The 21,830-nt window shown below is 36.1% G+C and overlaps 1 protein-coding gene and 1 pseudogene across 4 annotated transcripts in view; one reads left to right on the plus strand and one right to left on the minus strand.

Moving 5' to 3' along the window:
- The window catches only part of MAPK6 (mitogen-activated protein kinase 6), a 32,469-nt gene that overhangs the window by 583 nt on the left and 10,056 nt on the right, over window positions 1-21,830 (plus strand). The window contains exons 2-4 of one of the 4 annotated variants that reach the window (XM_023527852.1): window positions 14,364-14,470; window positions 16,241-17,430; window positions 18,939-19,083. In XM_023527852.1, coding sequence (XP_023383620.1) covers window positions 16,876-17,430; window positions 18,939-19,083 — 700 coding nt within the window. In that variant the 5' untranslated portion in view covers window positions 14,364-14,470; window positions 16,241-16,875. Of the gene's footprint in view, window positions 1-92; window positions 286-14,363; window positions 14,471-16,240; window positions 17,431-18,938; window positions 19,089-21,830 lie in introns of those variants that run through there. The other 3 variants (XM_011355122.2, XM_023527853.1, XM_011355121.2) reach the window with 3 other exon arrangements.
- On the minus strand, window positions 5,902-6,020 carry LOC111736440 (annotated as a pseudogene).

Raw genomic sequence — 21,830 nt, forward strand, 5'->3', positions numbered from 1 at the left:
CGCGGGTTCGAAGCCCGGCCCGGCGGGCGGACGGGCGAGGGACGGCGGCCGGGAGGGGCGGCCCGGGGAGCGTGAGGTGGCGCGGAGTCTCGCCTTCCTGGCACGCTGCCTTTCGAAATGCTCCCGCGTCTCCTCCCCCATCCCATTCCGGTGACTCGGCCTCAGCTGACTCCGGCCGGGCAAAGTCTCCAGTGGACTCGGCAAATTGCGTAGCGCACACACTTACCGGCTCGTCTCAGAGCCCCGAAGTCTTCTGCCCAAGTTTTGAGTCTAGCCATAAATGAGGTACAGAAAACTCGTCCGAGTCGGAATTCCTAATTTCCTCTCCTATACTGCAGCCTTGCCTTAGCTGCGTTCGGGACGTTGAACGGTGGTGGGTCAAAGTACCCAAATGAAAACTTGTTTTGTCAGTTCACTGAAAAGGCCTCCCTGTGCATTTCTATCTGACTTGGTGAGGTGCGTTGAAAAGTAAGGTGTTTTGGCCGCCTTTTCCTTGTCTTAGTAAGACTCGACTGGTTCAGGTGTTATGTCGGAACTCTGTGAAGCAGGATCTTTTTGATTCCTTGTTTTATTTTTTCTTTTGCTTACTCATTGGATAAGATCCAGTGAAGAGAACTGGTGATGTGGAAATAGAAGCCTACTGCATTTGCAGCAGAATTCATGTTCTTCAGTGCTAAAATGCCCTTAAAAGTCAGTCTCGGTATTAACTTTTTTTTATGGGTACAAGACGATTTGTTATGAGAGAAAATTAACAGCGGACAAAATGGAGCACAAACAGCTTCAGGGTAATTTTCTGATTGCTTGATCGCTGTTGCCTTGTTATTTTTTAAAGTTCTGATTGGACATAGTCCCTCTCTTCAGCGGTGGAAAACTGATATGTAAAGAGTAATCTCACTAGAATGTAGGGTCCAAAGAGGAAACTGCCTAGAAGGTTTCTCTTGGAAATGTCAGATTTTAACGTTTGAAAAATAATTTTGAATTGGATGGAAGAAACTTTACCTATCTTTAACGAGTAGTTAGTTGTTCAAACATGTTTATGAAAGGCTTGCTGTGTGCCAAAGTGCGTAGAATTCTTTCTTTATATACATTACATCAATAAGTATTGCCTTGTGAAACTTGTAAAATTGCTTATTGGTGTTCGAAATTCAGTCGTCTAGGAAATGCCATCGTCTAGGAAATGCCAGATTTGAGCAGGACATGTTATATCACCTAGATATTACTATTCAGGAAAAAAAACTCTGGGAAATGGAGAATTGTTTATAAAAACCTTTATATATGACCATATTTTGGAGTTATTTGCAAAGGAGGATTAAAAGTAGGTTTGTGATTAAGAAAGAATCTAGAGATTGATTTGAAGATCAGTTAATTTTGCAATAGAGAAAGCACATGTTCTAATGATAAGTGTTAATACTAAAAGTGTTGCAGTATTTTGCATAAGTTCATTTAAGCATCGTGAGAATTCGTAACTGACAAAATGGTAAGGTTTGCTGACTCAGGGTACATTGCTGACGGGGATGGGGTCCGGTAGGAGGAAGCTTGAAGTGCTGCAAGTTTTGAGTTGAGTGATGACTCATCCTGCCCACGACTGCTACGTGGCCCCTTTTTTTGTGTGCACTGTATTTTTTTTTTTAAATGATAGGCTAAAATGTTTCTGTCAGTATTATATTCTCACTCAGCAGGAACCATAGTTTCTCTAAAAAAGTATGCCTTCTTAAATTGCGTTTTAAAAGGTTATCATATGTCCTACAGGTGGAATTTGTAACATTTGTTGAGAAGAAAGGTAAAATTGTTGGTGGGTTGCTGCAGTTAAATGTTTGATACTAGCAGTTCTTTGGTTATTTATTGAGAGCTTTGTTACAGATTATATACAAAGAACAGATAGTACTTTTATGGTGTGGGTAGAAATTAACCTTATGTTTTCCTTGGTAATATAGAAATTAGTTCAAGTGTGGTAAAGGGGCAGAAATATTTAATCAGATATAGCTCTGAATGTGAGCATTTCATTACGATGGAATTATACATAATGCTTTCTTTTGATCTATATGAGTTCGGTTTTAATAAAGACAACTTGAAATAGGTATTGTTATAGGCACTGTTTTTTAATGCCTTTTTTTAAAGATAAGCTGATTGTACAGTTCCAAATTTAGGACATACACTGATCACTGATATTTGGTAATTAAGATATTTTGGTTTATTTTAAAAAGCCACCGTTTAGCAGGTTGGCTTAAAAATAAGATTGAGAAAAAAAAGATTGAGAATAGCACTTGGCTTTAAAAGTGAGAAAAAAAAGAAAAAACTCCCCATTTCCTCTTTTTTTTGGTATACTGTTTTATCTTTTCAGAGTGACTTATTTGAAGATTTTTGTGGGCAATAAAGTGTATTGTTAATGTGAATTAAATCTTTGGAGAGATTTTGGAAGAGCATTATATGATTTATGTAGAGGAACTTTAATAAAGTTTAATTCAAACTATATTTCCTACTAAAGGAAATATAAAAATTCAAATATGAAAGTATTATAGATTTGCAAAGCATCCTATCACTTAGAGGTTGAACATGTACTTCCTGTGTGTGTGTGTGTGTTAGAATATAGGTAATCAGCTGTTGTGCATAATTCAGAATTTATAAACAAACTGGATATCTTAGCCTGTCTCTCTTCTGTAAGATATTGCCTTATGAAACGATGAGCCTTCTCACTGCTATCCAGTTCCTTTGTTCACATTGCCCACTTGAACCCCGTGTTTCCCTAGGGCCTCTGTTAATATAGAAGATGCCTCAAAAGTAAATTCTTAGTGGCATTGTTGGCTGCCTCCTTTCAGCTCCTTCAGCCTGTTTTGTGGCTGTTAACATTATTCTACAGCCTGCTAGTGGTATGGGGATTTTGGTCAGTTTTATTGCTCAGAGCCCTGAGACTCTACAAAAACAAGGTTATGGTGGTTAATGGCTTTTTAAAGGGAGTTTCTTTTCATGTGGAGCTGACGGTTTTAAGGTGAAGTGTTGTAGGCTGAATCCAGCATTGTTTTTTTTTTCCCTCCGTGAACTGCATATTTGGAAAATACAGTGTGCCCCTCTGATAGTTTTTAAAGGTTTGTCTTTCATACATGTTAACCTTTTAAATCTATTTCTGAAAAATTGTAAAGAGATTGCATGTTTACATAGCAAATTTTCCCATTGTTTTTCATTTCAATTTTATATGTCATGGGGGAAAAGGGTATCACAAAAATTGTTAGAATTCTAGCATTTACTTAAGGGAAGAGACTGCCTCTGTAGAGAGTGTGAAATCTCTGTGCATTTAATTCTGTACAACCATAAAATGACAAAATGTTAGTTTTTACAGAGGGGTCATGGACATTGTCTTTACCCAGGTATGTATATCATTTGGCAGTTAAGGAAACTGAAGTCCAGAGAGATCTAAGACCTTGGTACTCGGAAGTGTGATCCTGGACCAGCAGTGTTAGCATCACATGTGAATTTGTTAGAAGTGCAGAATCTTGACTCCATCTCAAGACCTTCTGAATTAGAATCTATAGTTTAACAAGATTGCAGGCGGTTCACATGTACATTCATTTCTAAAAGCCCTACTAAGTGATATATACATAGTTCCTCAGCGAATTAGTGACTAATTTGGAAAACTCAGGTCTTCTGAGTTGCTCTTTCCTTTGGCCCTTCTGAAAAAAGTCAAAAGGAAATTTGAGGACTTAAGCACTGTCCAGTAGAACTTTCTGTGACGATGAAAGTATTCTGTGCTGTCCAGTGAGGTAGGCACTACCCACATGTGACTACTGAGCACTTGACAAGTGGCTAGTTCACCTGAGGAACTGAATTTTAAATTTTACTTAATTTTATTAATTTATATTTAAGTACCTGCATGTAGCTAGTGGCTGTCACGTTGGACAGCACAGATAAAGATGATCTTTGCCCACACTAAATTTAAAATAATCTAAGATGTAATTTAATAACTGATTAGTCTCAGTTTAATTTTCCTTTTCATTTACAAATTGGAGAGATGGTGGTTTTTTAACTACCTACTTTTCTAGTATGCCCAGATAATATTTTAGTAGTTATTTTAAAGCAGTGCCAATTTTCTGATTGATACTCCTGTGTTCAGTAGATAATCTGAGTTCTAAGAATGTACATTTTCCCTTTTGTCTCAATAAAGGTATTTTTATACGATTAAACAAATTAAAAAATAGGTGTTAAATAAATGTTTCTCAATTGTTTTGTGGATGGATAGAGAGGACAGTTTTTACCTCTGGCCTAGTATCTCTAGACTTGTTGGTATTTGTTAATGGCTGCCAGATTGATCTGTTGTTATTTATTTCCAGTTGCAGAAACTTTGAGTGGTTCTTAATCTCCCACCTTATGCAGTGGGAGGAGTCTAACCCTAGAGTAAGTCAGACTTGCCTGTGTCCGAATCTTGACATTTACTGTATGTGTGATTTCAGTTTAGTTGCTTTACCTCTCAGGACATCAGTGCACTTGTTTGTGAAATGAAACTTACAAGGTAGTGGTTCTGAATAACAGAAATAATTTGCGACTTGGAAAATGCCTGGCACTTAACAGAATCTCAGTAAATATAAATTACCTTCCTTTTCCCTCCTGCTTAGCTTTTATAGCCTTCTGTAATTTAGTCGCATGCTTAAGATTCCAAGCAGGCTTAAGACATTCTGATTTTAGGTCTTGTTGGTTCCCACTGGTTAATTTAATTTCGTGCCTGGCTTCATTCATGTCATATCCCTTGTAGATTCCTCTCCTCGTACTCTGACTTTCTTGACTTCTCAAGAACCCATCTCTTGCCCGCATCGTGAATTTTTTCCTTTCTATTGGGTTATCTTTATTAGCATACAAATGTACTCTAGATCTATACTGTCCAATCTGGTAGCCACATTTCAGTTGTTCAGTTACCATATGTGGCTGTTGGCTACCATATTGCACAGTGCAGATATAGAAATTTTTTTATAGATCCTCTCACGATTCCACATTCTTCTCTAGCCACTGCCTCATTTCTCTGATCCTGTTTCAAGCAGATTTTCACTAGTTGTCTTTGTGTGCTCTTTCCACTTTCCTTGAGGCTCTTCAGCTTACTCTAGACTGGCTTTTCGCACCAGCTCACCACTGAAATTGTTCTAGTCCGGATTACCAGTGAGTTACATTTACCAAATCTATATTACAGTATCTTGTAGCACCATTCAATATAGTTGACCACTGTTTTCTGCCTGTTTACTTGCTTCTCTTAGCTTATGAGACACATAGTCTCCTTGTTTTTCTTGTACCTCGTCATACTTTTTTATTGGCTTCTTTCCTCTACCTGCTTCTAAGTATTGGCATATTCCAGTCCTGGGCTTTTTTGCCCCCGCTTTCTCTTTCTAAATTCTTTCCCTAGGTGGTCTCATTCAACTTACTGTTTTAAATACTACCTACATGTGGGTAATTCTTAAATTTATGTTTCTGGTTTAGACTTCTTTGAGTTCCAGATGCATTATCCATTTGCCTGCTTGATATTACTACTCAGTTATTTAAGTAGACATTGTCTAAATAGATTTAATAACCAGATATGGAGCTCTTTCTCCAATATTGTTCTTCTCCCAGTCTTCCCTATCTCAGTAATTGGCATCTAGGAGTTACCATTGAATCATCTTGTTCCCTTATCCCTCATATCTACTCCATCACCAAGTTTTCTTGGTCTCCAAAAATCATTTGAATCTATCTCATCTTTGATATATTCATTCCTACCAGCTTAGTGTCAGCTACCGTCATCTCACATGGCCTACTGAAATAGCTTTTTTTTAATTCTTTCTTTCTTTTTTTTCTTTTTTTTTTTTTTTTAAGGCGAGGCAACCCTTGGTTGACCTCACGGATTGCAAAGACCTTGTCAACTTTCAATCTCTTATTTTTTATTTTTTGCGCCTACGGCCCCTGGTCTTCCTAAGTGGTCTCCCATCCAAGTACTAGCAAGGCCCGACCCTGCTTAGCTTCCGAGATCAGATGGGATCGGGCTTGTTCAGGGTGGAATGGCCATAGAATGAAATAGCTTTTGACTGGTCTCTGCTTTTACACAACTGTCTTCTTCAGTTAATTTTCCCAGTTGCCAGAGTTATCTTTTTAAAATGTAAGTGAAAGCATACCAATTGTCTGCTTAAAACCCTTCAGTGGTTTTCCTTATCTCTTAGTTATAAAGTTGAGAATCCTGCCTCATGTGTTCCTCACTACCTATCCAGTCTTATCTCCACATTAGTTCCCACTCTCTTTGCTCAAGACACTATGGTTATACTGGCATCTTTTTCTTCAAAATACCAAGTTCTGTATTGCTTTAGGTCATATTTGCTGTTTTCTCTGTTTGGGATGCTCTTCTCCCATCTCTTAGCCATGCTGGTACTGTCTCCTCATTTAGATTTCAGCTCCTTAAGTGGCCATTTCCCAGCCACCCAATCATAGCACTTGGCCATATCCGGTTATTAATTTACTTGTTTTTTAATCTTTCCTCACTAGAATGTAAACTCTTTGGAAACAGAAGAACCTTAACTGTCTTATTCTCCACTGTACCATCAAACAGTGCCTGGCACATGCCAAGTGCTCAGTAAATTTTTGTGGAGTATATAAAATGTTTGTTTGATTCCTTTAAACTTCTAAAGAGAAGATATATGTTAAGATAGCATTGTAATTAATGTAACATGATTCTGGTTGGGGTCTTTGAGCTCTCAAGTACTTTATTGGTTCAGTTTCAGAAACTTAAACAGGATCTGAATATTAGATGGTAGTATTATGCTAGGGTTAATTTCCTGATTTTGATGGTTATATTTGGTTATGCAGAAGAATGTCCTATCTGTAGGAAATATTTACTCTCAAAGAATTAGGGTGTGTGTGTGTGTGTGTACTGTATTTGTCAATAAAAAATTGCATTATTATTTGAGAGAAGATCATGGGTTTCAGTTTATAAACCTGAGGTTCATATCCTGGCTCACTGATGTGTGATCTTGAATGCATTATTTAAATTCTCTGAAGATCTTAAGACCCATTTTGCAATGTCGTTAGGAGGATTTAGTGTAAGAGTATATATGCCTGGCACAATGTTTCACACATAATATATTCTTAATGAAGCTTGCCGTTGTCCTTACATTCTTTTAAAATTCAAATATTAAAAAAGTTTTTATTCTCATGTTCAAGCTTTATAATATCAACAAATACTTTAAAAATTAATTGCTTTTATTATAGTTGATAAAATGGGATAAATGTATATCAAATATGTTATTTAGGTCTTCAAATTAGAATTTTTGGACCTTATTTCATTAACATAATCTTTCAATATTTTAAAACTTTTAAAGAAGAAAGTAGAGCCCTTTGAAATTAAATTTCAATTAAAATGTATATATTTATCTTGATTAACATGTTAATTTCCATTTCCTTTGGAATTGTCACTGAGTCTGTGGTTTGTTAATCTATTAGTTTGTATTATTGTTGTAAAAGTACACAACTGCTTGGCAAAATAAGTCATTACTTACTATTGGTGATTTATTTAGTTTTCTCTTTTCCCTTCCCTTTACTCTCCATTGATGGACATGTTTTTAAGTAAGCATAATGATCAAAACAGGTGTTTAGAAATGACCCATGAGACTTTCATTAGTTATCAGTCTCTTTTAAATAATATAAGCTATTTCACTGATATTGTAAACCTTACCCATTACATGATTAATTTTACCCTTTTCTGGCCCTTCGTGCACTTATTGTCTTGTATTTTGCTTTTACGTTTGCATTAAACCCATGATACATTATTTTTGTCTTACAAAATAAGTCTCTTAGAGATATTTAAACATACAGATAGATTTTTTTTTAAAGGCCTTTTATGTTTTCCCTTTACCCATTCTTGGGATTTTGTTCCTTCTGTAGATCTGGGACTCCATTTGGTGTCATTTTTCTTCAGCCTAAAGAACTTCTTTTAGTATTTCTTATAGTGAAAGTCTACTGGAGACAAATTCTTTCTGCTTTTGTCTCTTCGAAAATGTCTTTATTTCATCTTAATTTTTGGAATATATTTGCCTAGATAAAAAATTTCGAGTTGATAGTTTCTTTTTTCCTTTGGTGCTTGAAAGATGATGTTCTGTTGTCTTCTCACTTTTACTGTTTCTAGTGCTCTGCCAGCCATTATTCCTATTGTTCCTTCCCTAGTTTATGCTTTTTCTCTTTTCTTTGGTTGCTCTTAAGAGTTATCCACACCGCCCCCCCTTTTTTTTTCAACAGTTCAACTGTGATATGCCTAGATATAGATTTCTTTGTGTTTATCCTGCTTCTGGTTCATTGAACTTCTGGGTCTGTGTGTTGTCCTTTATCAGTTTTGGAAAGTTTTTGTCCATTATCTTTTTATATACTTCTACCCTACCATCTTTCTGAGCCTTGAGGCTCTCTGCTTTTCAGCCTAGCTGCCAGCTCTTCGGACTGTTTACACGTTTTCTTTTGCTTTCTAGTCCTATCTCAGGTTTTCTTTACCCCATGTTTTGCCTTATTTCTTTGCCTTAGTCTCAGAATGCTTCAGAGGGGTTTGTTTATCTTATGCTTCCTTGTCCCCCACTTTCAGAGGGCAGCTTGGACATGGTAGAGGCCCTTATGCTGAGATTCTCATTTTTCCTGTCTTGTCCTTAGACTTTTGCACTCAGTGAGGATGCATGGAGGAAAGAGTTGGCAGTTAGGGCTTGTAACTGGGCCTTCTCTGAATTATAATCTGTTATCTGAATCCACATGTAGCTTTTCAAGTTGGTTATAAATTTGGCTGGTTTCTTCTTAATCTTGTTAGTGGAAAATTCTTTGTTCTGCCACTTTGCTAGGAATGAGAATAGCTGTGGTCTCTGCTCTTATGAAGGGCTTGCCATTTTCTGGAATTTAATTTATTTAGTTTTCTTTGCATCCTTAGTTTTTTGATTTTTTTAAAACTATGATTTTTGTAGCTTATCTATCTTGTCATGGCTTAAAAGGTGAGAGTAATAGTGTCTTGCACTTTTCTGCATTCTAATTGCAAATGGAAATCCTGAGCCTCTCATTATAATTATAAAATTTTAGAGCTGGAAGAAACTATAGAAATCATATAGTTTAGCTACATTGTTTACCTGATGAGGAACTGAGACCTAGAAATGCGAAATGCTTTGTTTGCGAGCTTATTAGTTACAGATCTGGACTAAACATCAGATCTCTAACTCACGTTTTTTTTTTCCCCTTTTAATATGGGCTTAGTGAAAGCAGACAGGAATTTTTCAAAGTGCCAAACTCTAGTGTGAATCTGATAGGAAACTTATACTCTTCTTTGTATCTTGCGAGCTTTGTTTGGGTCTGGAGAAAATGAGAAACAAAGGAGGAACGATATTCCAGAAAAGTTATATGCCTTTCTGAATCAGTTTTTAAAAACTGGGTACTCTCCAACTAAGCATGTAGTTTTCTCCGTTTGATCAGAGGCCAGAAATATTTCATATGGTCTTGCACAATGTAGCCTTCTTTAGACCCTCACCAGGGTTAGCTCAAAAATTATAGCAATTATATTTGATATGCACTCTGCAAAGCTGTGGTGCTAGATGCCATAGACCCTGCTGGGATGGACTGAAGAATAGTAAAATCAGTAATGTTAAGGTCTTGCATATCTTCATGATATCTTCTTGGTATTACATGAAATGATAGGACTTTTTATAGAACCCTGCTTGTCTGATTATATAAGACATTATTTCAGTGTCACAATCCCTCCCCACTACCTCAACAAAACAACAGGAGCTGTAACAAAACTGAAGTGTTTTTGTTTCTTCAGTGGGTTGAAATCAATTGCTTTCTTCATGTTTTGGCAGACCTATATGTTCACCATAGAGTGAGGCTCCTGGGAGAATGCCTGGGAAGCACCATATCTAGGAGTCATCACTGATGTTGCTTCATGATAGGTCAGATTCTGAAAAAGTTGAGAGTAGGGTTTGTCTTCTCTAAAACTTCCTAATATCAAGTAGAATATGCTATTTACATTAATTCATTCAGTATAGTTTTTAATGTGCCTACTAAGTATCAGGTACTAAGCTCAGAAAACGTCAGTAAAACTACTTCATCCCAAATCTTTCATTTTAAAATAGAGCTACAACAAAGGTGAGGGGAATGGTGCCGTGGTAGATGAAGAGTAGATCTGAAGAATAGAGATTCATTAGATTGGGAAAGATGAAAAAGACAAGGGAAAGAGAATACTGTTAGAAAAGAAAGAACAAATGTTAGTGGGACAGGGAGGAATCCACTATAATGCTCTAGGAGTATGCACTCCATGAGGTTAGGTGGATTTCTTTTTTAAAAAACTGTTTTGACCCCTGGTATACCTTAATTCCTAAAACAAGGCCTGGCATATGATAAACACTCAGTAAGGTTTTGTTGAATAAAAGTAATGGATGGATGGAAGAATTAAAGCTGTTTTAGTCAAAACTGTTTAAAACATCTTGGTTCTCTCTGCTTTTGGGACCATGTTGGGATTACATTTCTCACCTCCCTTGAAGTAGGTGCAATGGTGTTAACAAAGGTTAATAAAATATAAATAGAAGCAAAGTCTGTCATTTTTAGATGGAAGCTTTAGGTACCAGTGAAATATTCTCACTTTCTCTCTGACACAGTGAGTGGAAATGGTAGCGAAGGTAGCTACTTTGACAGCTTGGATGACAGATAATGTGAAACTTGTTACATGAGCAAGACTTAAAACTGTTTTTTTAAGTCACTGGGATTTTGGGATTATTCATTACTAATCTATCCTGACTGCTACAGAAATTTGTATTAATTCTCATCATGTTGGAATCCTCAGCTGTCCAAAGGTACTTGAAGAGGGAGGCTACCTACATGTTTACTGCTTGTGTATTTGCTCCAGTGTTTCCTTAATGTTGGGAGAAGAGTCAGAAATGAGGGCTTGGGCAGGAGGAAGATAGAGGGAATGAAGAGTTATTATTATTTTTAAAATTTTAGCCATAAATTTGTCAAAGGCATTGTGTTTTTATAATGTTTAGTATACAGCAATTTCAATCACATTTCCCCTGTTCCGGGTATACCACCATAATAAGTGCTTGGGAATAAAAGTCAGTGAAGTAAAAGACTTGTATTGTGCTTTCATAGATTAGAGACTTTTAGAATTAGAAGGATCTTTAGAGATTGTTTGATTAGTTTATCTGGTCTGTAAAGTTCTGACATTCCAATATGGATACCCAAGAGTAAATAGAAACGAAATGTAACACAATGGCATTTATTTTATAATGGCTTTTTAAAGTCAAAGGCAAATGAAAGTCCCGGATGTTAATATGTATTTAGGCAAAGGTTAAGACAGTTTAAGAACAGAAGTTGGGAATGCAAAAGTAGGTTTTTTTGATTTTTGTTTTTAAATTGGATACAGTGTTTGAAGCTATGTAAATCTGTCTTTGAAAGTTTGTCCCTGAAGCTAACATTAGTTACTGGTAGTAGGCAAAGCCTGTTAGGTTTTGGTGTTTTAGTTTTAAGGTCCTCCCTCCCACCCCAGGTTCCTAAGATCATTCACTCACACTATTTTGCACTCTGGGCCTCCTTGAGGTCCAGATGCTGAGAGGGATAACTCTTAGGGCCACCTTACATTAGGGGCAAGGGCTTTGTCAAGAATGCATATGGGCAAGCATTTAAGCTGTAGCCTTTGGCCTTCTCTGCCTTAAAAACTTAGTAGCTTTGATGAGAGCTTGAGGCATGATTTAGAGAAGGGTGAATTTGTGTGCCAGGGTTAGGAGACAGTCCTAGGTGAACATAAGTGGAGCATAACCTTTCCAGTCTCTCCAAAAGCAGCTGGGTTTTGGCTGAGAAGATGAGGGGCTGTCTGGATTCCAGTTAACTCAAATTACTCACTTGGTCTTGGAGAAGTGCAAAATAGGCAAGAGCTGTTGAGGAAGTAGAAGAGGAGAACTGTCAGTGAATGTGATCAGGTCAGATGACCGTTGTCAGAATTTAACCTGAGAAGCTGCAAAGTGGAAGATGGAAGAGGAAACCAGAAAAGTAACCTTTATGTTTAAGGCTCTCCTCTCAAACTTGTTTTACACATTCAGACTCCCTTTCTGACACAGGCCAAGTTCTTACTAGATAAGAAGACAAAGAAAATTCAGTTTCTATAGAGTAGGGGTAGGAGGGGATGGGACATTGTGAAATTATTCTACTGTCTTTTATTTATTTCTTTTGCATTTTATAACTTTACTTCATATAATTAGGCTTAACTCAGAGTACTTATATTTCTTTTGGTGGGGGGATATGCTAAATGACAGAAAGCAGGAGATAATTTAGGGAAGACAGTTGTGGCTAATGCATTAGGGAAGACAGTTGTGGCTAATGCATTTTCAGGGAACTGTTTTATAAACATAGAAAGCTGGTACCCAGCCTGGGCTATATAAAGAGCTTTTACTTCCAGGTTATGGTGAATCACTGAAAGACGACCACAGGGAAAGCATAAGCCAACTTCATTTTTAAAAATCATGCTCTGTATTTCACTTTATTCACCAAATTGTTGTTAAAAACTAAACAACATTGACTCAGCTAATTAAAATGTAATGACCTCTAAGCAGTACAATATCAGCACTGAGGCTGATAGGAATGAGTAAAATTTGGAGGTAGAGAAATTGGAAAAATGCTGGGAAGTGTTATTTTAAATTACTATCCTGTCTTAGTTTTCCTTTTCCTCCCTTGAAGTGTGTGGAAAGTACAGAAGGAATATGGAACCCCATATCTTTCTTCAGTCTAAGCCTTGAACTTTGCTTTTATAAAGTTAAACATGAAAGACGGTAGAGAAAATGGTGTAAGTGAGACATATGTAGAGGTCGATGTGGATGGAGGATGCCCTGACCAGTAATCTACTGGTCCAGTTGAGTTGTACCTGCATACTTTAGTCAGGCCAATGGAGCTCCATGATTGATGTGAAAGATGGGGTGGATGGAGGGATCTGGATTTAGAAAATAACTGTCATAATGGTCAAAGTAATAAGGAGGAAGCTATTTTCATGGTCACTAAGAGTGAGCGTGGGAATTCTCTGCTTTTTTATGGCTCCTAGAGGCACACATTCTAACTTCCCTAATTAGGTCAGATCCCCCAGTGTGTATGCTCTCATAGCATCCTGCACCATTCCTTTGTACCATTTGTCCCCTTTGCATCCCCTTTTTTCCTGTTTTTTTTTTTTTTTTTTTATTGTTTGTCTCCAACCATACTGTAAACTCCATGAGGGTAGGGCTCAAGTCTGTTTTTACTTAACCATTTTATCCTAGATCCCTAGTATATTGACAGATATATAATATATAATTAGCAAACACTTGCTCTGAATGGAGTGTGACTGAATTAGAAACATTACTGGATCTATTTTATCATTCAAAAGTATAACATTACCTCCAGCTTTCCAAGCTCCTGGATGAAAAGTTGCTCCAATAGCTTTTGGTCTAATGGATATTGAAGGACTCCGAAGAATACTGAGTAATGAGGCAGGTCACTGGGCAAACACTACTATTGTAAATAATGGATTCTTTTTTCTTTTTTCCCCAGAGTTTTTATTAGTGCAATCCTCACTGTCTATTGGAAGCAGTTTTGTTGATATTACCTTCTCCCTTTAGAATGGCCTCATATTTGTGAAAAGTCTGTTCAGGGCTTTCAATATAGTTATCATCTGAATCTATAATGAGGACTCTGCAGTTCTCAGCCTAGGCACAAGCTCCAGCTTTCCTTAAGATGAAATTTTACCCACTCTGCGCCTGTAAGGTGCTGATCAGTCACAGATTTCTGAAGAGGCATTTGCATCCTTTTACTTGTTTCTGGTCTGTGATGCTTCCTGGTCTCGCTAAAATTTAAAGGGCAGATGTGGATGGGGGGTTTTGAGTAGAAATCTTTCATTCTCATGGCTTTCTATAATAATCTGGCTGCAGTTCCTACTATAGTGCTATTCTGTCAAGTAATAATGTCGTTTTTGAAAAAGCATTATTTGTGCTTGACTGACTGCTCTGTTAATGAACTAGAAGCTTCAGAGAAGAGAGTACTTAGAGATTTTACTGTTCTTATGTCAAGTCTGTAGAACTGACTTAAAAATGTACATTTATCAAAAACTTAACTGAACTTTAAGGAATTGCCTACATTAGGGCAAAAAGGTAGGAGATATGAACAACCATTTTATTTCAGGTGAGGGCTAGAAATGTAAAACTTCAGAAATACAGGAGCCTTTGAAAAATACTGTTCTAGGATTTTTGATGGGGAACAAGAAGTATTAACATGTATACAAAATAGAAAAAATTGACGGGATACACTATATTAAAGCCCTTTAAATTTTTGAACTATTTTTTTAATTCAAAAGTTTATTTGCATACTTTAACTTTTAAATGTTTTACTACAAACAGATGGATAAACTACAGAATTTTTAGAAGTCTTTTTTTCTGATTTTTGAGAAGCAGACAAAAACTTGCAAAAAGAAGAAACTATCTCTATTGTAGTAAGACAAAGAAAGGTATTATGCTATTATTGTCCTTTACAATATTAAACAGATACAAGAAGTGTTCATATTTACTAAAATAACTCAAGGATAGTATCAATTCTTACGTTGCTATAAGAATCATTTATGTACTTAGCCTCTGAGTATCATTGATTTCTCTTTCACACATTTCCACGTTTGTTGATTTCTCACAATTAAAGATTTGCTCAGGTTGAGGCAAGAGCTGTTACCTTATATTTTTTAGAATCTTGTGTTTCCATATGTGAAGTATGTAGGGCTATGATGCAGGCAGACAATAAAGGCAGATTTCCCTATTGAATAAAAGCTTTACTATTGTGAAACAGCGATGTGTTTGAGAGCCCTAGCTGTTCTCTTAAGCCACACCTGAAGGTGAATGAAATTTGTCACACCTTCATGTTCAGAATGGGCTGCTTTATTTCATACACTGATAGTTTCTCATTGCCCTGTGAGTAAAGGAATATTATACCTGTCCCATGTCCAATCCCTTCAGACCCATTCAGAAAATAACACTGTATATATACCTACAACAGCTTTAAGATGAAAAGTCAGCAACAGGAAGCCTTTCCACTTAAGGGTTAGGCTGTATTACTTGCATATACATTAAAATGAGTTACTACATTGGCCTCCTAGTTGTTTCTCAGACATGGGACTCAAGTTCACCCTTACTGCTTGCCCCTCTGCCTGGATAGTAACTCCCACCAAGCATCCCTAAGGCATATCCACTCCCTTAACTTCATCCTTAAGAGCCTTGCTCCAATACCACTTTATCAGAGAGGCATTCTGTAACCACCCTTCCTGTCCCCTTTGTCTGTTTTATTTTTTTCTACATCACTTAATGCCATCTGACATCTGTGTGTTTTGCTTATTTATTGGGCTGTCTTTCCTATAATATGAGCTCTTCAGATAAATACTGCCTAGCTATATAAGATTCTAATAATTTGTCATACTTCAGTTTTTAAAAAATAACACATTAAAGATATAGTTGAAGCATGCTATGTAACCCCACCCTGATCCTTATCCCTTTCTTCATTCCTTAAGGAAATTATTATCATGAATTTCTCATGTTTTTTATACTTTTGCTACATAATATAGCATTATTTTGTATGTTTATGACCTTGATATAACTGATTTCAGCATGGACTCTTCTGTCTGCAGTTTGCTTTTTAAATGTAGTGTATGTTTGGTTATTTCAACCATCTCTCTTCATTTTCACTACTGTGTAGTAGTCCACTAAATGATTATAACTCATTTATTCTGATGTTGTTGAAAGTTTGGCTATTTTTAATATTTGCCTTTACAAAACAAAAATGAGCATTGGTATGTCAATTTTTAAGCATTTTCATAGGGAATATTCCTTGAAGAAAAATTGCCAAGTCATAGGTATGCTATTTATTTATTCTTTTATGTTTCTCATGTTTTACCCTTCAAAAATTCTAAAGAATTCCGTAGAAATATTATGAAATTTTCTTCCTTTGCTTATGGGTACTTAAGAAATAATATTACGTAATGAACCTAAATATTATTAAAGAATCTAATATGGTGGGATCTGGAGTCTGAGCTGATACATGTGAATTGTTTACAATATGGATAGCTATTTTTGATTGATGGTAGGTAATTTTTCCATTTAGTGACTATAAATAAGTAAGTTTATTAAACCAGTTGTAATTCATAGCTAAATGCCCAACTCGTGTCATTTTACAGAGATGAAGAAAAGAGCATTTCCTACAGTGGTGACTCTTTTCTTTCTTTTTTCTCATCCCCCAGGTTGTATCGGAGTAAGATGGACGGTAGCTTTGATTGTGATTGTGGTGAGCTGGAGCCACCTGATCACTAACAAAAGACATCTTCTGTTAACTAACAGCTGCCAGGGCTTCCTGTTGAAATATACAGCAACCAAGGAAGAAAAGAAGCGAAACGGAAATAGTGCTTACCAGCACCTTAGAATGATGCTGCTCAGGACCAGTCCAACACTGAATGTATCTGCACTGTGAGGAGAATGTTCATAGAAGCCTGTTGTGTGCATATTTATTCACATTTTTGTTAAATGTTAAATCGTTTAGCACAGTAAATCTGAGTGCATAGTATGTCATTTCATTCCGTTTGAGTTTCTTGAGTGTTTTCTTTAAATGTCTGCAGAGTTGCTGCCCCTTTCTTGAACTATGAGTACTGCAATCTTTTTAATTCTCAATATGAGGAGAGCTTTTTGAGCTTTAAATCTAAGGGGAACTCAACAGGCCTGGTTGGCATATGCAATGAACATCAAGAAACCATCTTGCTGTGGAAGCAAAATTATTTTTCTTCTCCCTTTTTGAAAGATCTTTCCTTTTGATGCCAGTTTTCTTCCTTGTTTACACAAGTTCAACAATTCGAAAGGAAAAGGCAATAGTAAGGGTTTCAAAATGGCAGAGAAATTTGAAAGTCTCATGAACATTCATGGTTTTGATCTGGGCTCTAGATATATGGACTTAAAACCATTGGGTTGTGGAGGCAATGGCTTGGTTTTTTCTGCTGTAGACAATGACTGTGACAAAAGAGTAGCCATCAAGAAAATTGTCCTTACTGATCCCCAGAGTGTTAAACATGCTCTACGTGAAATCAAAATTATTAGAAGACTTGACCATGATAACATTGTGAAAGTGTTTGAAATTCTTGGTCCTAGTGGAAGCCAGTTAACAGATGATGTGGGCTCTCTTACCGAACTGAACAGTGTTTACATTGTTCAGGAGTACATGGAGACAGACTTGGCTAATGTGCTGGAGCAGGGCCCTTTACTGGAAGAGCATGCCCGGCTTTTCATGTATCAGCTGCTACGTGGGCTCAAATATATTCATTCTGCAAACGTACTGCACAGAGATCTCAAACCAGCTAATCTTTTCATTAATACTGAAGACTTGGTGCTGAAGATAGGTGACTTTGGTCTTGCGCGGATCATGGATCCCCATTATTCCCATAAGGTATGTGGAAAGCCAGCTGAGGTAGACCTTTACTGATGTACAACATCATTAGGAATAAGTCCTTGTAGTTCCTTGTCGTTCTTTTACATATTGTGGCAGAATTTTTAGTTAATTGTATTGAACTTTAATAGTACCCTTTTTTTCTGATACAGGTCTACCTTCATTCATAATCTCCTTGTGTTTGAAATGAAGGTCTGGTGGGATCCTATTTATACACAAATTCCTAAAAGTGTACTGTTATTTATTATAACTGAAATTCTCCCTAATTAAAAGTACGATATAGTCTTATATGTTTAGGGCAGAAATGTTGTCCTATCTGAAGGTAAGGGTATGCTATTTCACCTTTTAGGTCTTCTTTTGTCCCTTTGAGTCTGTTCTATTCAGTTTATGCCTTATATAGGCAAACTTAATTTAGTTTGAAATTTAAATTCATGTAAATATAAAATAGGCAGTACAGATAACCAAAAGGATTCATAATAACTTGGATAACAACTTGCCTTTGTACAAGGTGTTAATATTTTCCTAGCCAAACCACAGTCTTGTAGTTTTCAAAGGAAGTGGTGTGCAGGACCCTGATGTTTAAAATATAAAAGTGGACCTGCTTTGGTTATAAAGAACCCCTAGGAGCCCTGCTTGTTTGGCTTCCCATAGCATATGTCTAAAATAAACAAATCTTTTCATTCACAGCATCAGCTCACATTAAGTATAACTTACCAAAAAAAAAACCCAAAAACCAAAAAACCTTTAACATAGAAATTGAGTACTGAAATGGATGACCACATCCTCTTTATCAGTAACAGTGTGAAGTATTGTGGATAGCACTGAACTCAGAGTTACACTATCTAAAATTGAGTTCATTTCTACATCTAACTAAGCTATATGACCTGAAGCAGATTCCTTAGTCTGTTATTGCCCCGTAAGATGGAGTTAATATCTGCATTCAGAATTTCTCGGTTGTTTTGAGGATGAAATAAGGCAATATATGTATAACTGTTTTAGTCAAATGCTTTATAAATGTAAAGTAGTAAAATTGATTAGGAATGGGATGTATAGTAGAGCCAGGTCCCCTGGGTTGTCAGTGACGAGGTTAGCATTGGTTTATAAGTAGAGTCTCTGGTGTTTTTCTCTACCTTTTATTGATTTGAGGCATAACTGCTCTTTAAGATTTGAAGTGAAAAATAGCTCCTCTTCTGACACATGCTTTGAATGTGTGGTGTAGAATTAGCGCTAGATTCTTATAGTATATCTTGGTCTGCAGACTTCATGTGAACATCTTTTAGGTGGTATACCCCAGGGGGAGTTTAACCTCTTTTCAGCTTCAAAGGTGCAAGAGCCTTGAAAATAGGCATAGAAATAACAGTATTGTTTTAGGATTCCACAATTATGGTGGGTTCTTTTTGTTTTGTTTTGTTTTGTGTTTTGGTGGATCAAGGAATCTTTAATGAGTCAAGTTTTATGTACTGTTCTTCAGCTAAAATAAAAAACTAAAGTATGTTTTTGTTTTTCAGGGTCATCTTTCTGAAGGATTGGTTACTAAATGGTACAGATCTCCACGTCTTTTACTTTCTCCTAATAATTATACTAAAGCCATTGACATGTGGGCTGCAGGCTGCATCTTTGCTGAAATGCTGACTGGTAAAACCCTCTTTGCAGGTTAGAAATTTAAAATATGTGTAAAAAAAATATCCCAAAGAGAAATAATTTTGCTTGTATCTGTGAAGCAAGATTTATATAAGTTTTAAAACAATTTATTATAGTCTGGACTATTAAAATGAAAAGATAAAATGTTTTTAACATTTAAAAAAATGAGAAAACTTATTCACATATTCACTGAATTGTTCACTCATTAAATTAGAATTCTAGTGTTCTTTTGTATCATCTTATTTCTTAAATGTAATTTTGTGTTTTGTAGTTCCATAATACTTGTTGGTCATCTGTGTTAACTGATACCTGATTGCTTATTTCTGTCACTAATTGTTACTTCCTGGTGAAATTTTTTAGCTTCCATTGAAAATCCAATAATTCTTTCTTTGCCCACCTCCCAATCATCCCTGTTGTTTGAACTGCCATATCCTGTTGCCTGACTGGTGTGATCTTTCAGAAACAACCAAACAAGTCATTTTTTGCTGAATTTGGTGTTATAAGGGATTCTAAAGATATGTGAGAGAGAATTTAGTCAAGATGAGAAGAGATGAATAATCCACAAAAAACACCAAGTATCATAAAGCAAAATATGAGTTTGTATAAAATTAGTATAGACTGTAAGCTATACACTTGAGAAGCTAGAGACTACATCAGTGATGGCTGGAATGGAAGGTATAAAGGAGTCAAAGGATTTTTCACTACATAAGGATAGTGAAGAATTTTAACGAAGAGAGAGAAAAAGTAGTATCTACTTAAGGGTGTCTATAAAAATAAGGGAATGAGCTTGGTGTTTTCATAAATCAGTAAGAAAAGTTTGATGGAAGCAAGGTATCAAATAATAATGAAGATATTTATGACTAGTTAAGATGGGGCCAGAATACTTAGAAAGTAGGCAGAGGAGTTTCCATTTGAAAAACTAGGAAATAGTAGGATACTGAAGATATTTTTAGAGAAGTGATGTGATGGTAGTTTAGGTTTTTTCTCTTTTGTCCTTTTTTTCTAACTAGTCTTATTAGAGTGGTCCCCTCAGCACTCCAGTTTGTACTAAGAGCAGAAGGAAAAGAATGGAGCAGGGTCTGCTTACAAAAGGATTAATAAGAGAAAGCTTAGAGTGCATAGGAGAGTGCTGTTGACAAAAGGATGGTATTCATAAATGTCCTTAAAATTCTTTGTTTAATGCTGATACTTGTTGCAGCACTAGCTTACATAGTATTAACCAATCTTTTGTAATTTTTCCCCTAAATTTATCTGAAATTTCTTCTATGATGTATGATAGTGATTGTATTTCAAGTTAGAAGACTATGAGGACATACCAGTGATTCCTGGAAACTGAATCGTTAAGTGATTCGAATTTTTTCTGAGGAACAATACTGTAATTGGAGGTTATATTCCTGATATTCAAGTACCTTCCAGCATATATAAATTATTATTTGTTGCTGTGTGATAAATCACCTCAAAACTTAGTGACTTATACAACAAAACTACTATATCACAGTTTCTTTGGGTCAGGAATTTGGGAGTGGCTTTACTAACTAGGTAGTTCTAGCTGAGATTCGCTTAGTCAAGTGTTAATTGGGGCTGTTAACACTTGCCTGGGGTAGGAGGATCTACTTCTACCTAACTGACATGACTATTAGCAGGAGGCCTCAGTATCTCACCATGTGGGCTTCTCCATAGGACCTTTTAAGAGTCTTCACCATATGGCAGCTGGCTTCCCCTAGAAGAATGAATGATCCAAAAGAGAGCAAGGAATATCTTTTCTAAAAAAAGTTCTATCAAGATATACTTCACATACTATATAATTTACCCATTTAAAATGTACAGTTCAATTTTTTTAGTATACTCACAGAATTGTATAACCAACTAATTTTAGAATATTTTTGTTCTTAAAAGATACCTTGTAACCATTAGCAGTGTCATATGATAACACTTTAACTCTCTGAAAAAATGCCACACCATTTTCCAAAGGGGTTGTACCACTTTACATTCCTAATAGCAATATGTGAGCGTTCCAGTTTCTCCACATTCTCACTAACACTTATTTAAAATGTAGTCTGTCTTATTGTGTCTGTCTTTTTGCATATGAAGTAGCGATATAAAGTAGTATATCATTGTAATTTTGAATTGTATTTCCCTAATGACTGATGATGTTGTGCATGTGTTTATTGGCCATATCTTTGGAGAAATATCTATCCAGATCCATTGCCTATTTTTTAATTGGTTTGTCTTTTTATAATTGAGGTGTAAGAGTTCTTTACATATTCTGGATACAAATCATTTATCAGATACATGATTTGCACATATTTTCTCCCACTCTAGGTTATCTTTTCATTTTCTTCTGCTATCTTTTGAAACAGAAGATTTTAATTCTGATGAAATCAAATTTATCTATTTTTCCTTTTGTCATTTCTGCTTTTGGTGTCATATCTATGAAACCATTGCCTAACTCCTAAGAGTTTTATAGTTTTAAATTTAGGTCTGTGATCTGTTTTGAGTTAATTGTTATGTGTGGTGTGAAGTAGAGGTCCAACATCATTCTTTTGCATGTGGATATCCAGTTATTCCAGCACCATTGTGGAAAAGATTATTCCTTCTCCACTGAATTGCCTTGACCACACCCCGTTGTCAAAAATCAGTTTACCATAAATGCAAAATATCTTTTTGTGACCTAGACTCAAAAGTGACACTATTACTTCAGCTTTATTTTATGTCTTAGAAGCAAGTCACTAAGTGTACCTCACACTCAAGGGGAGGGG

The sequence above is a fragment of the Pteropus vampyrus genome, unplaced genomic scaffold (assembly GCF_000151845.1).
Source record: "Pteropus vampyrus isolate Shadow unplaced genomic scaffold, Pvam_2.0 Scaffold19, whole genome shotgun sequence".
NCBI lineage: Eukaryota > Metazoa > Chordata > Mammalia > Chiroptera > Pteropodidae > Pteropus > Pteropus vampyrus.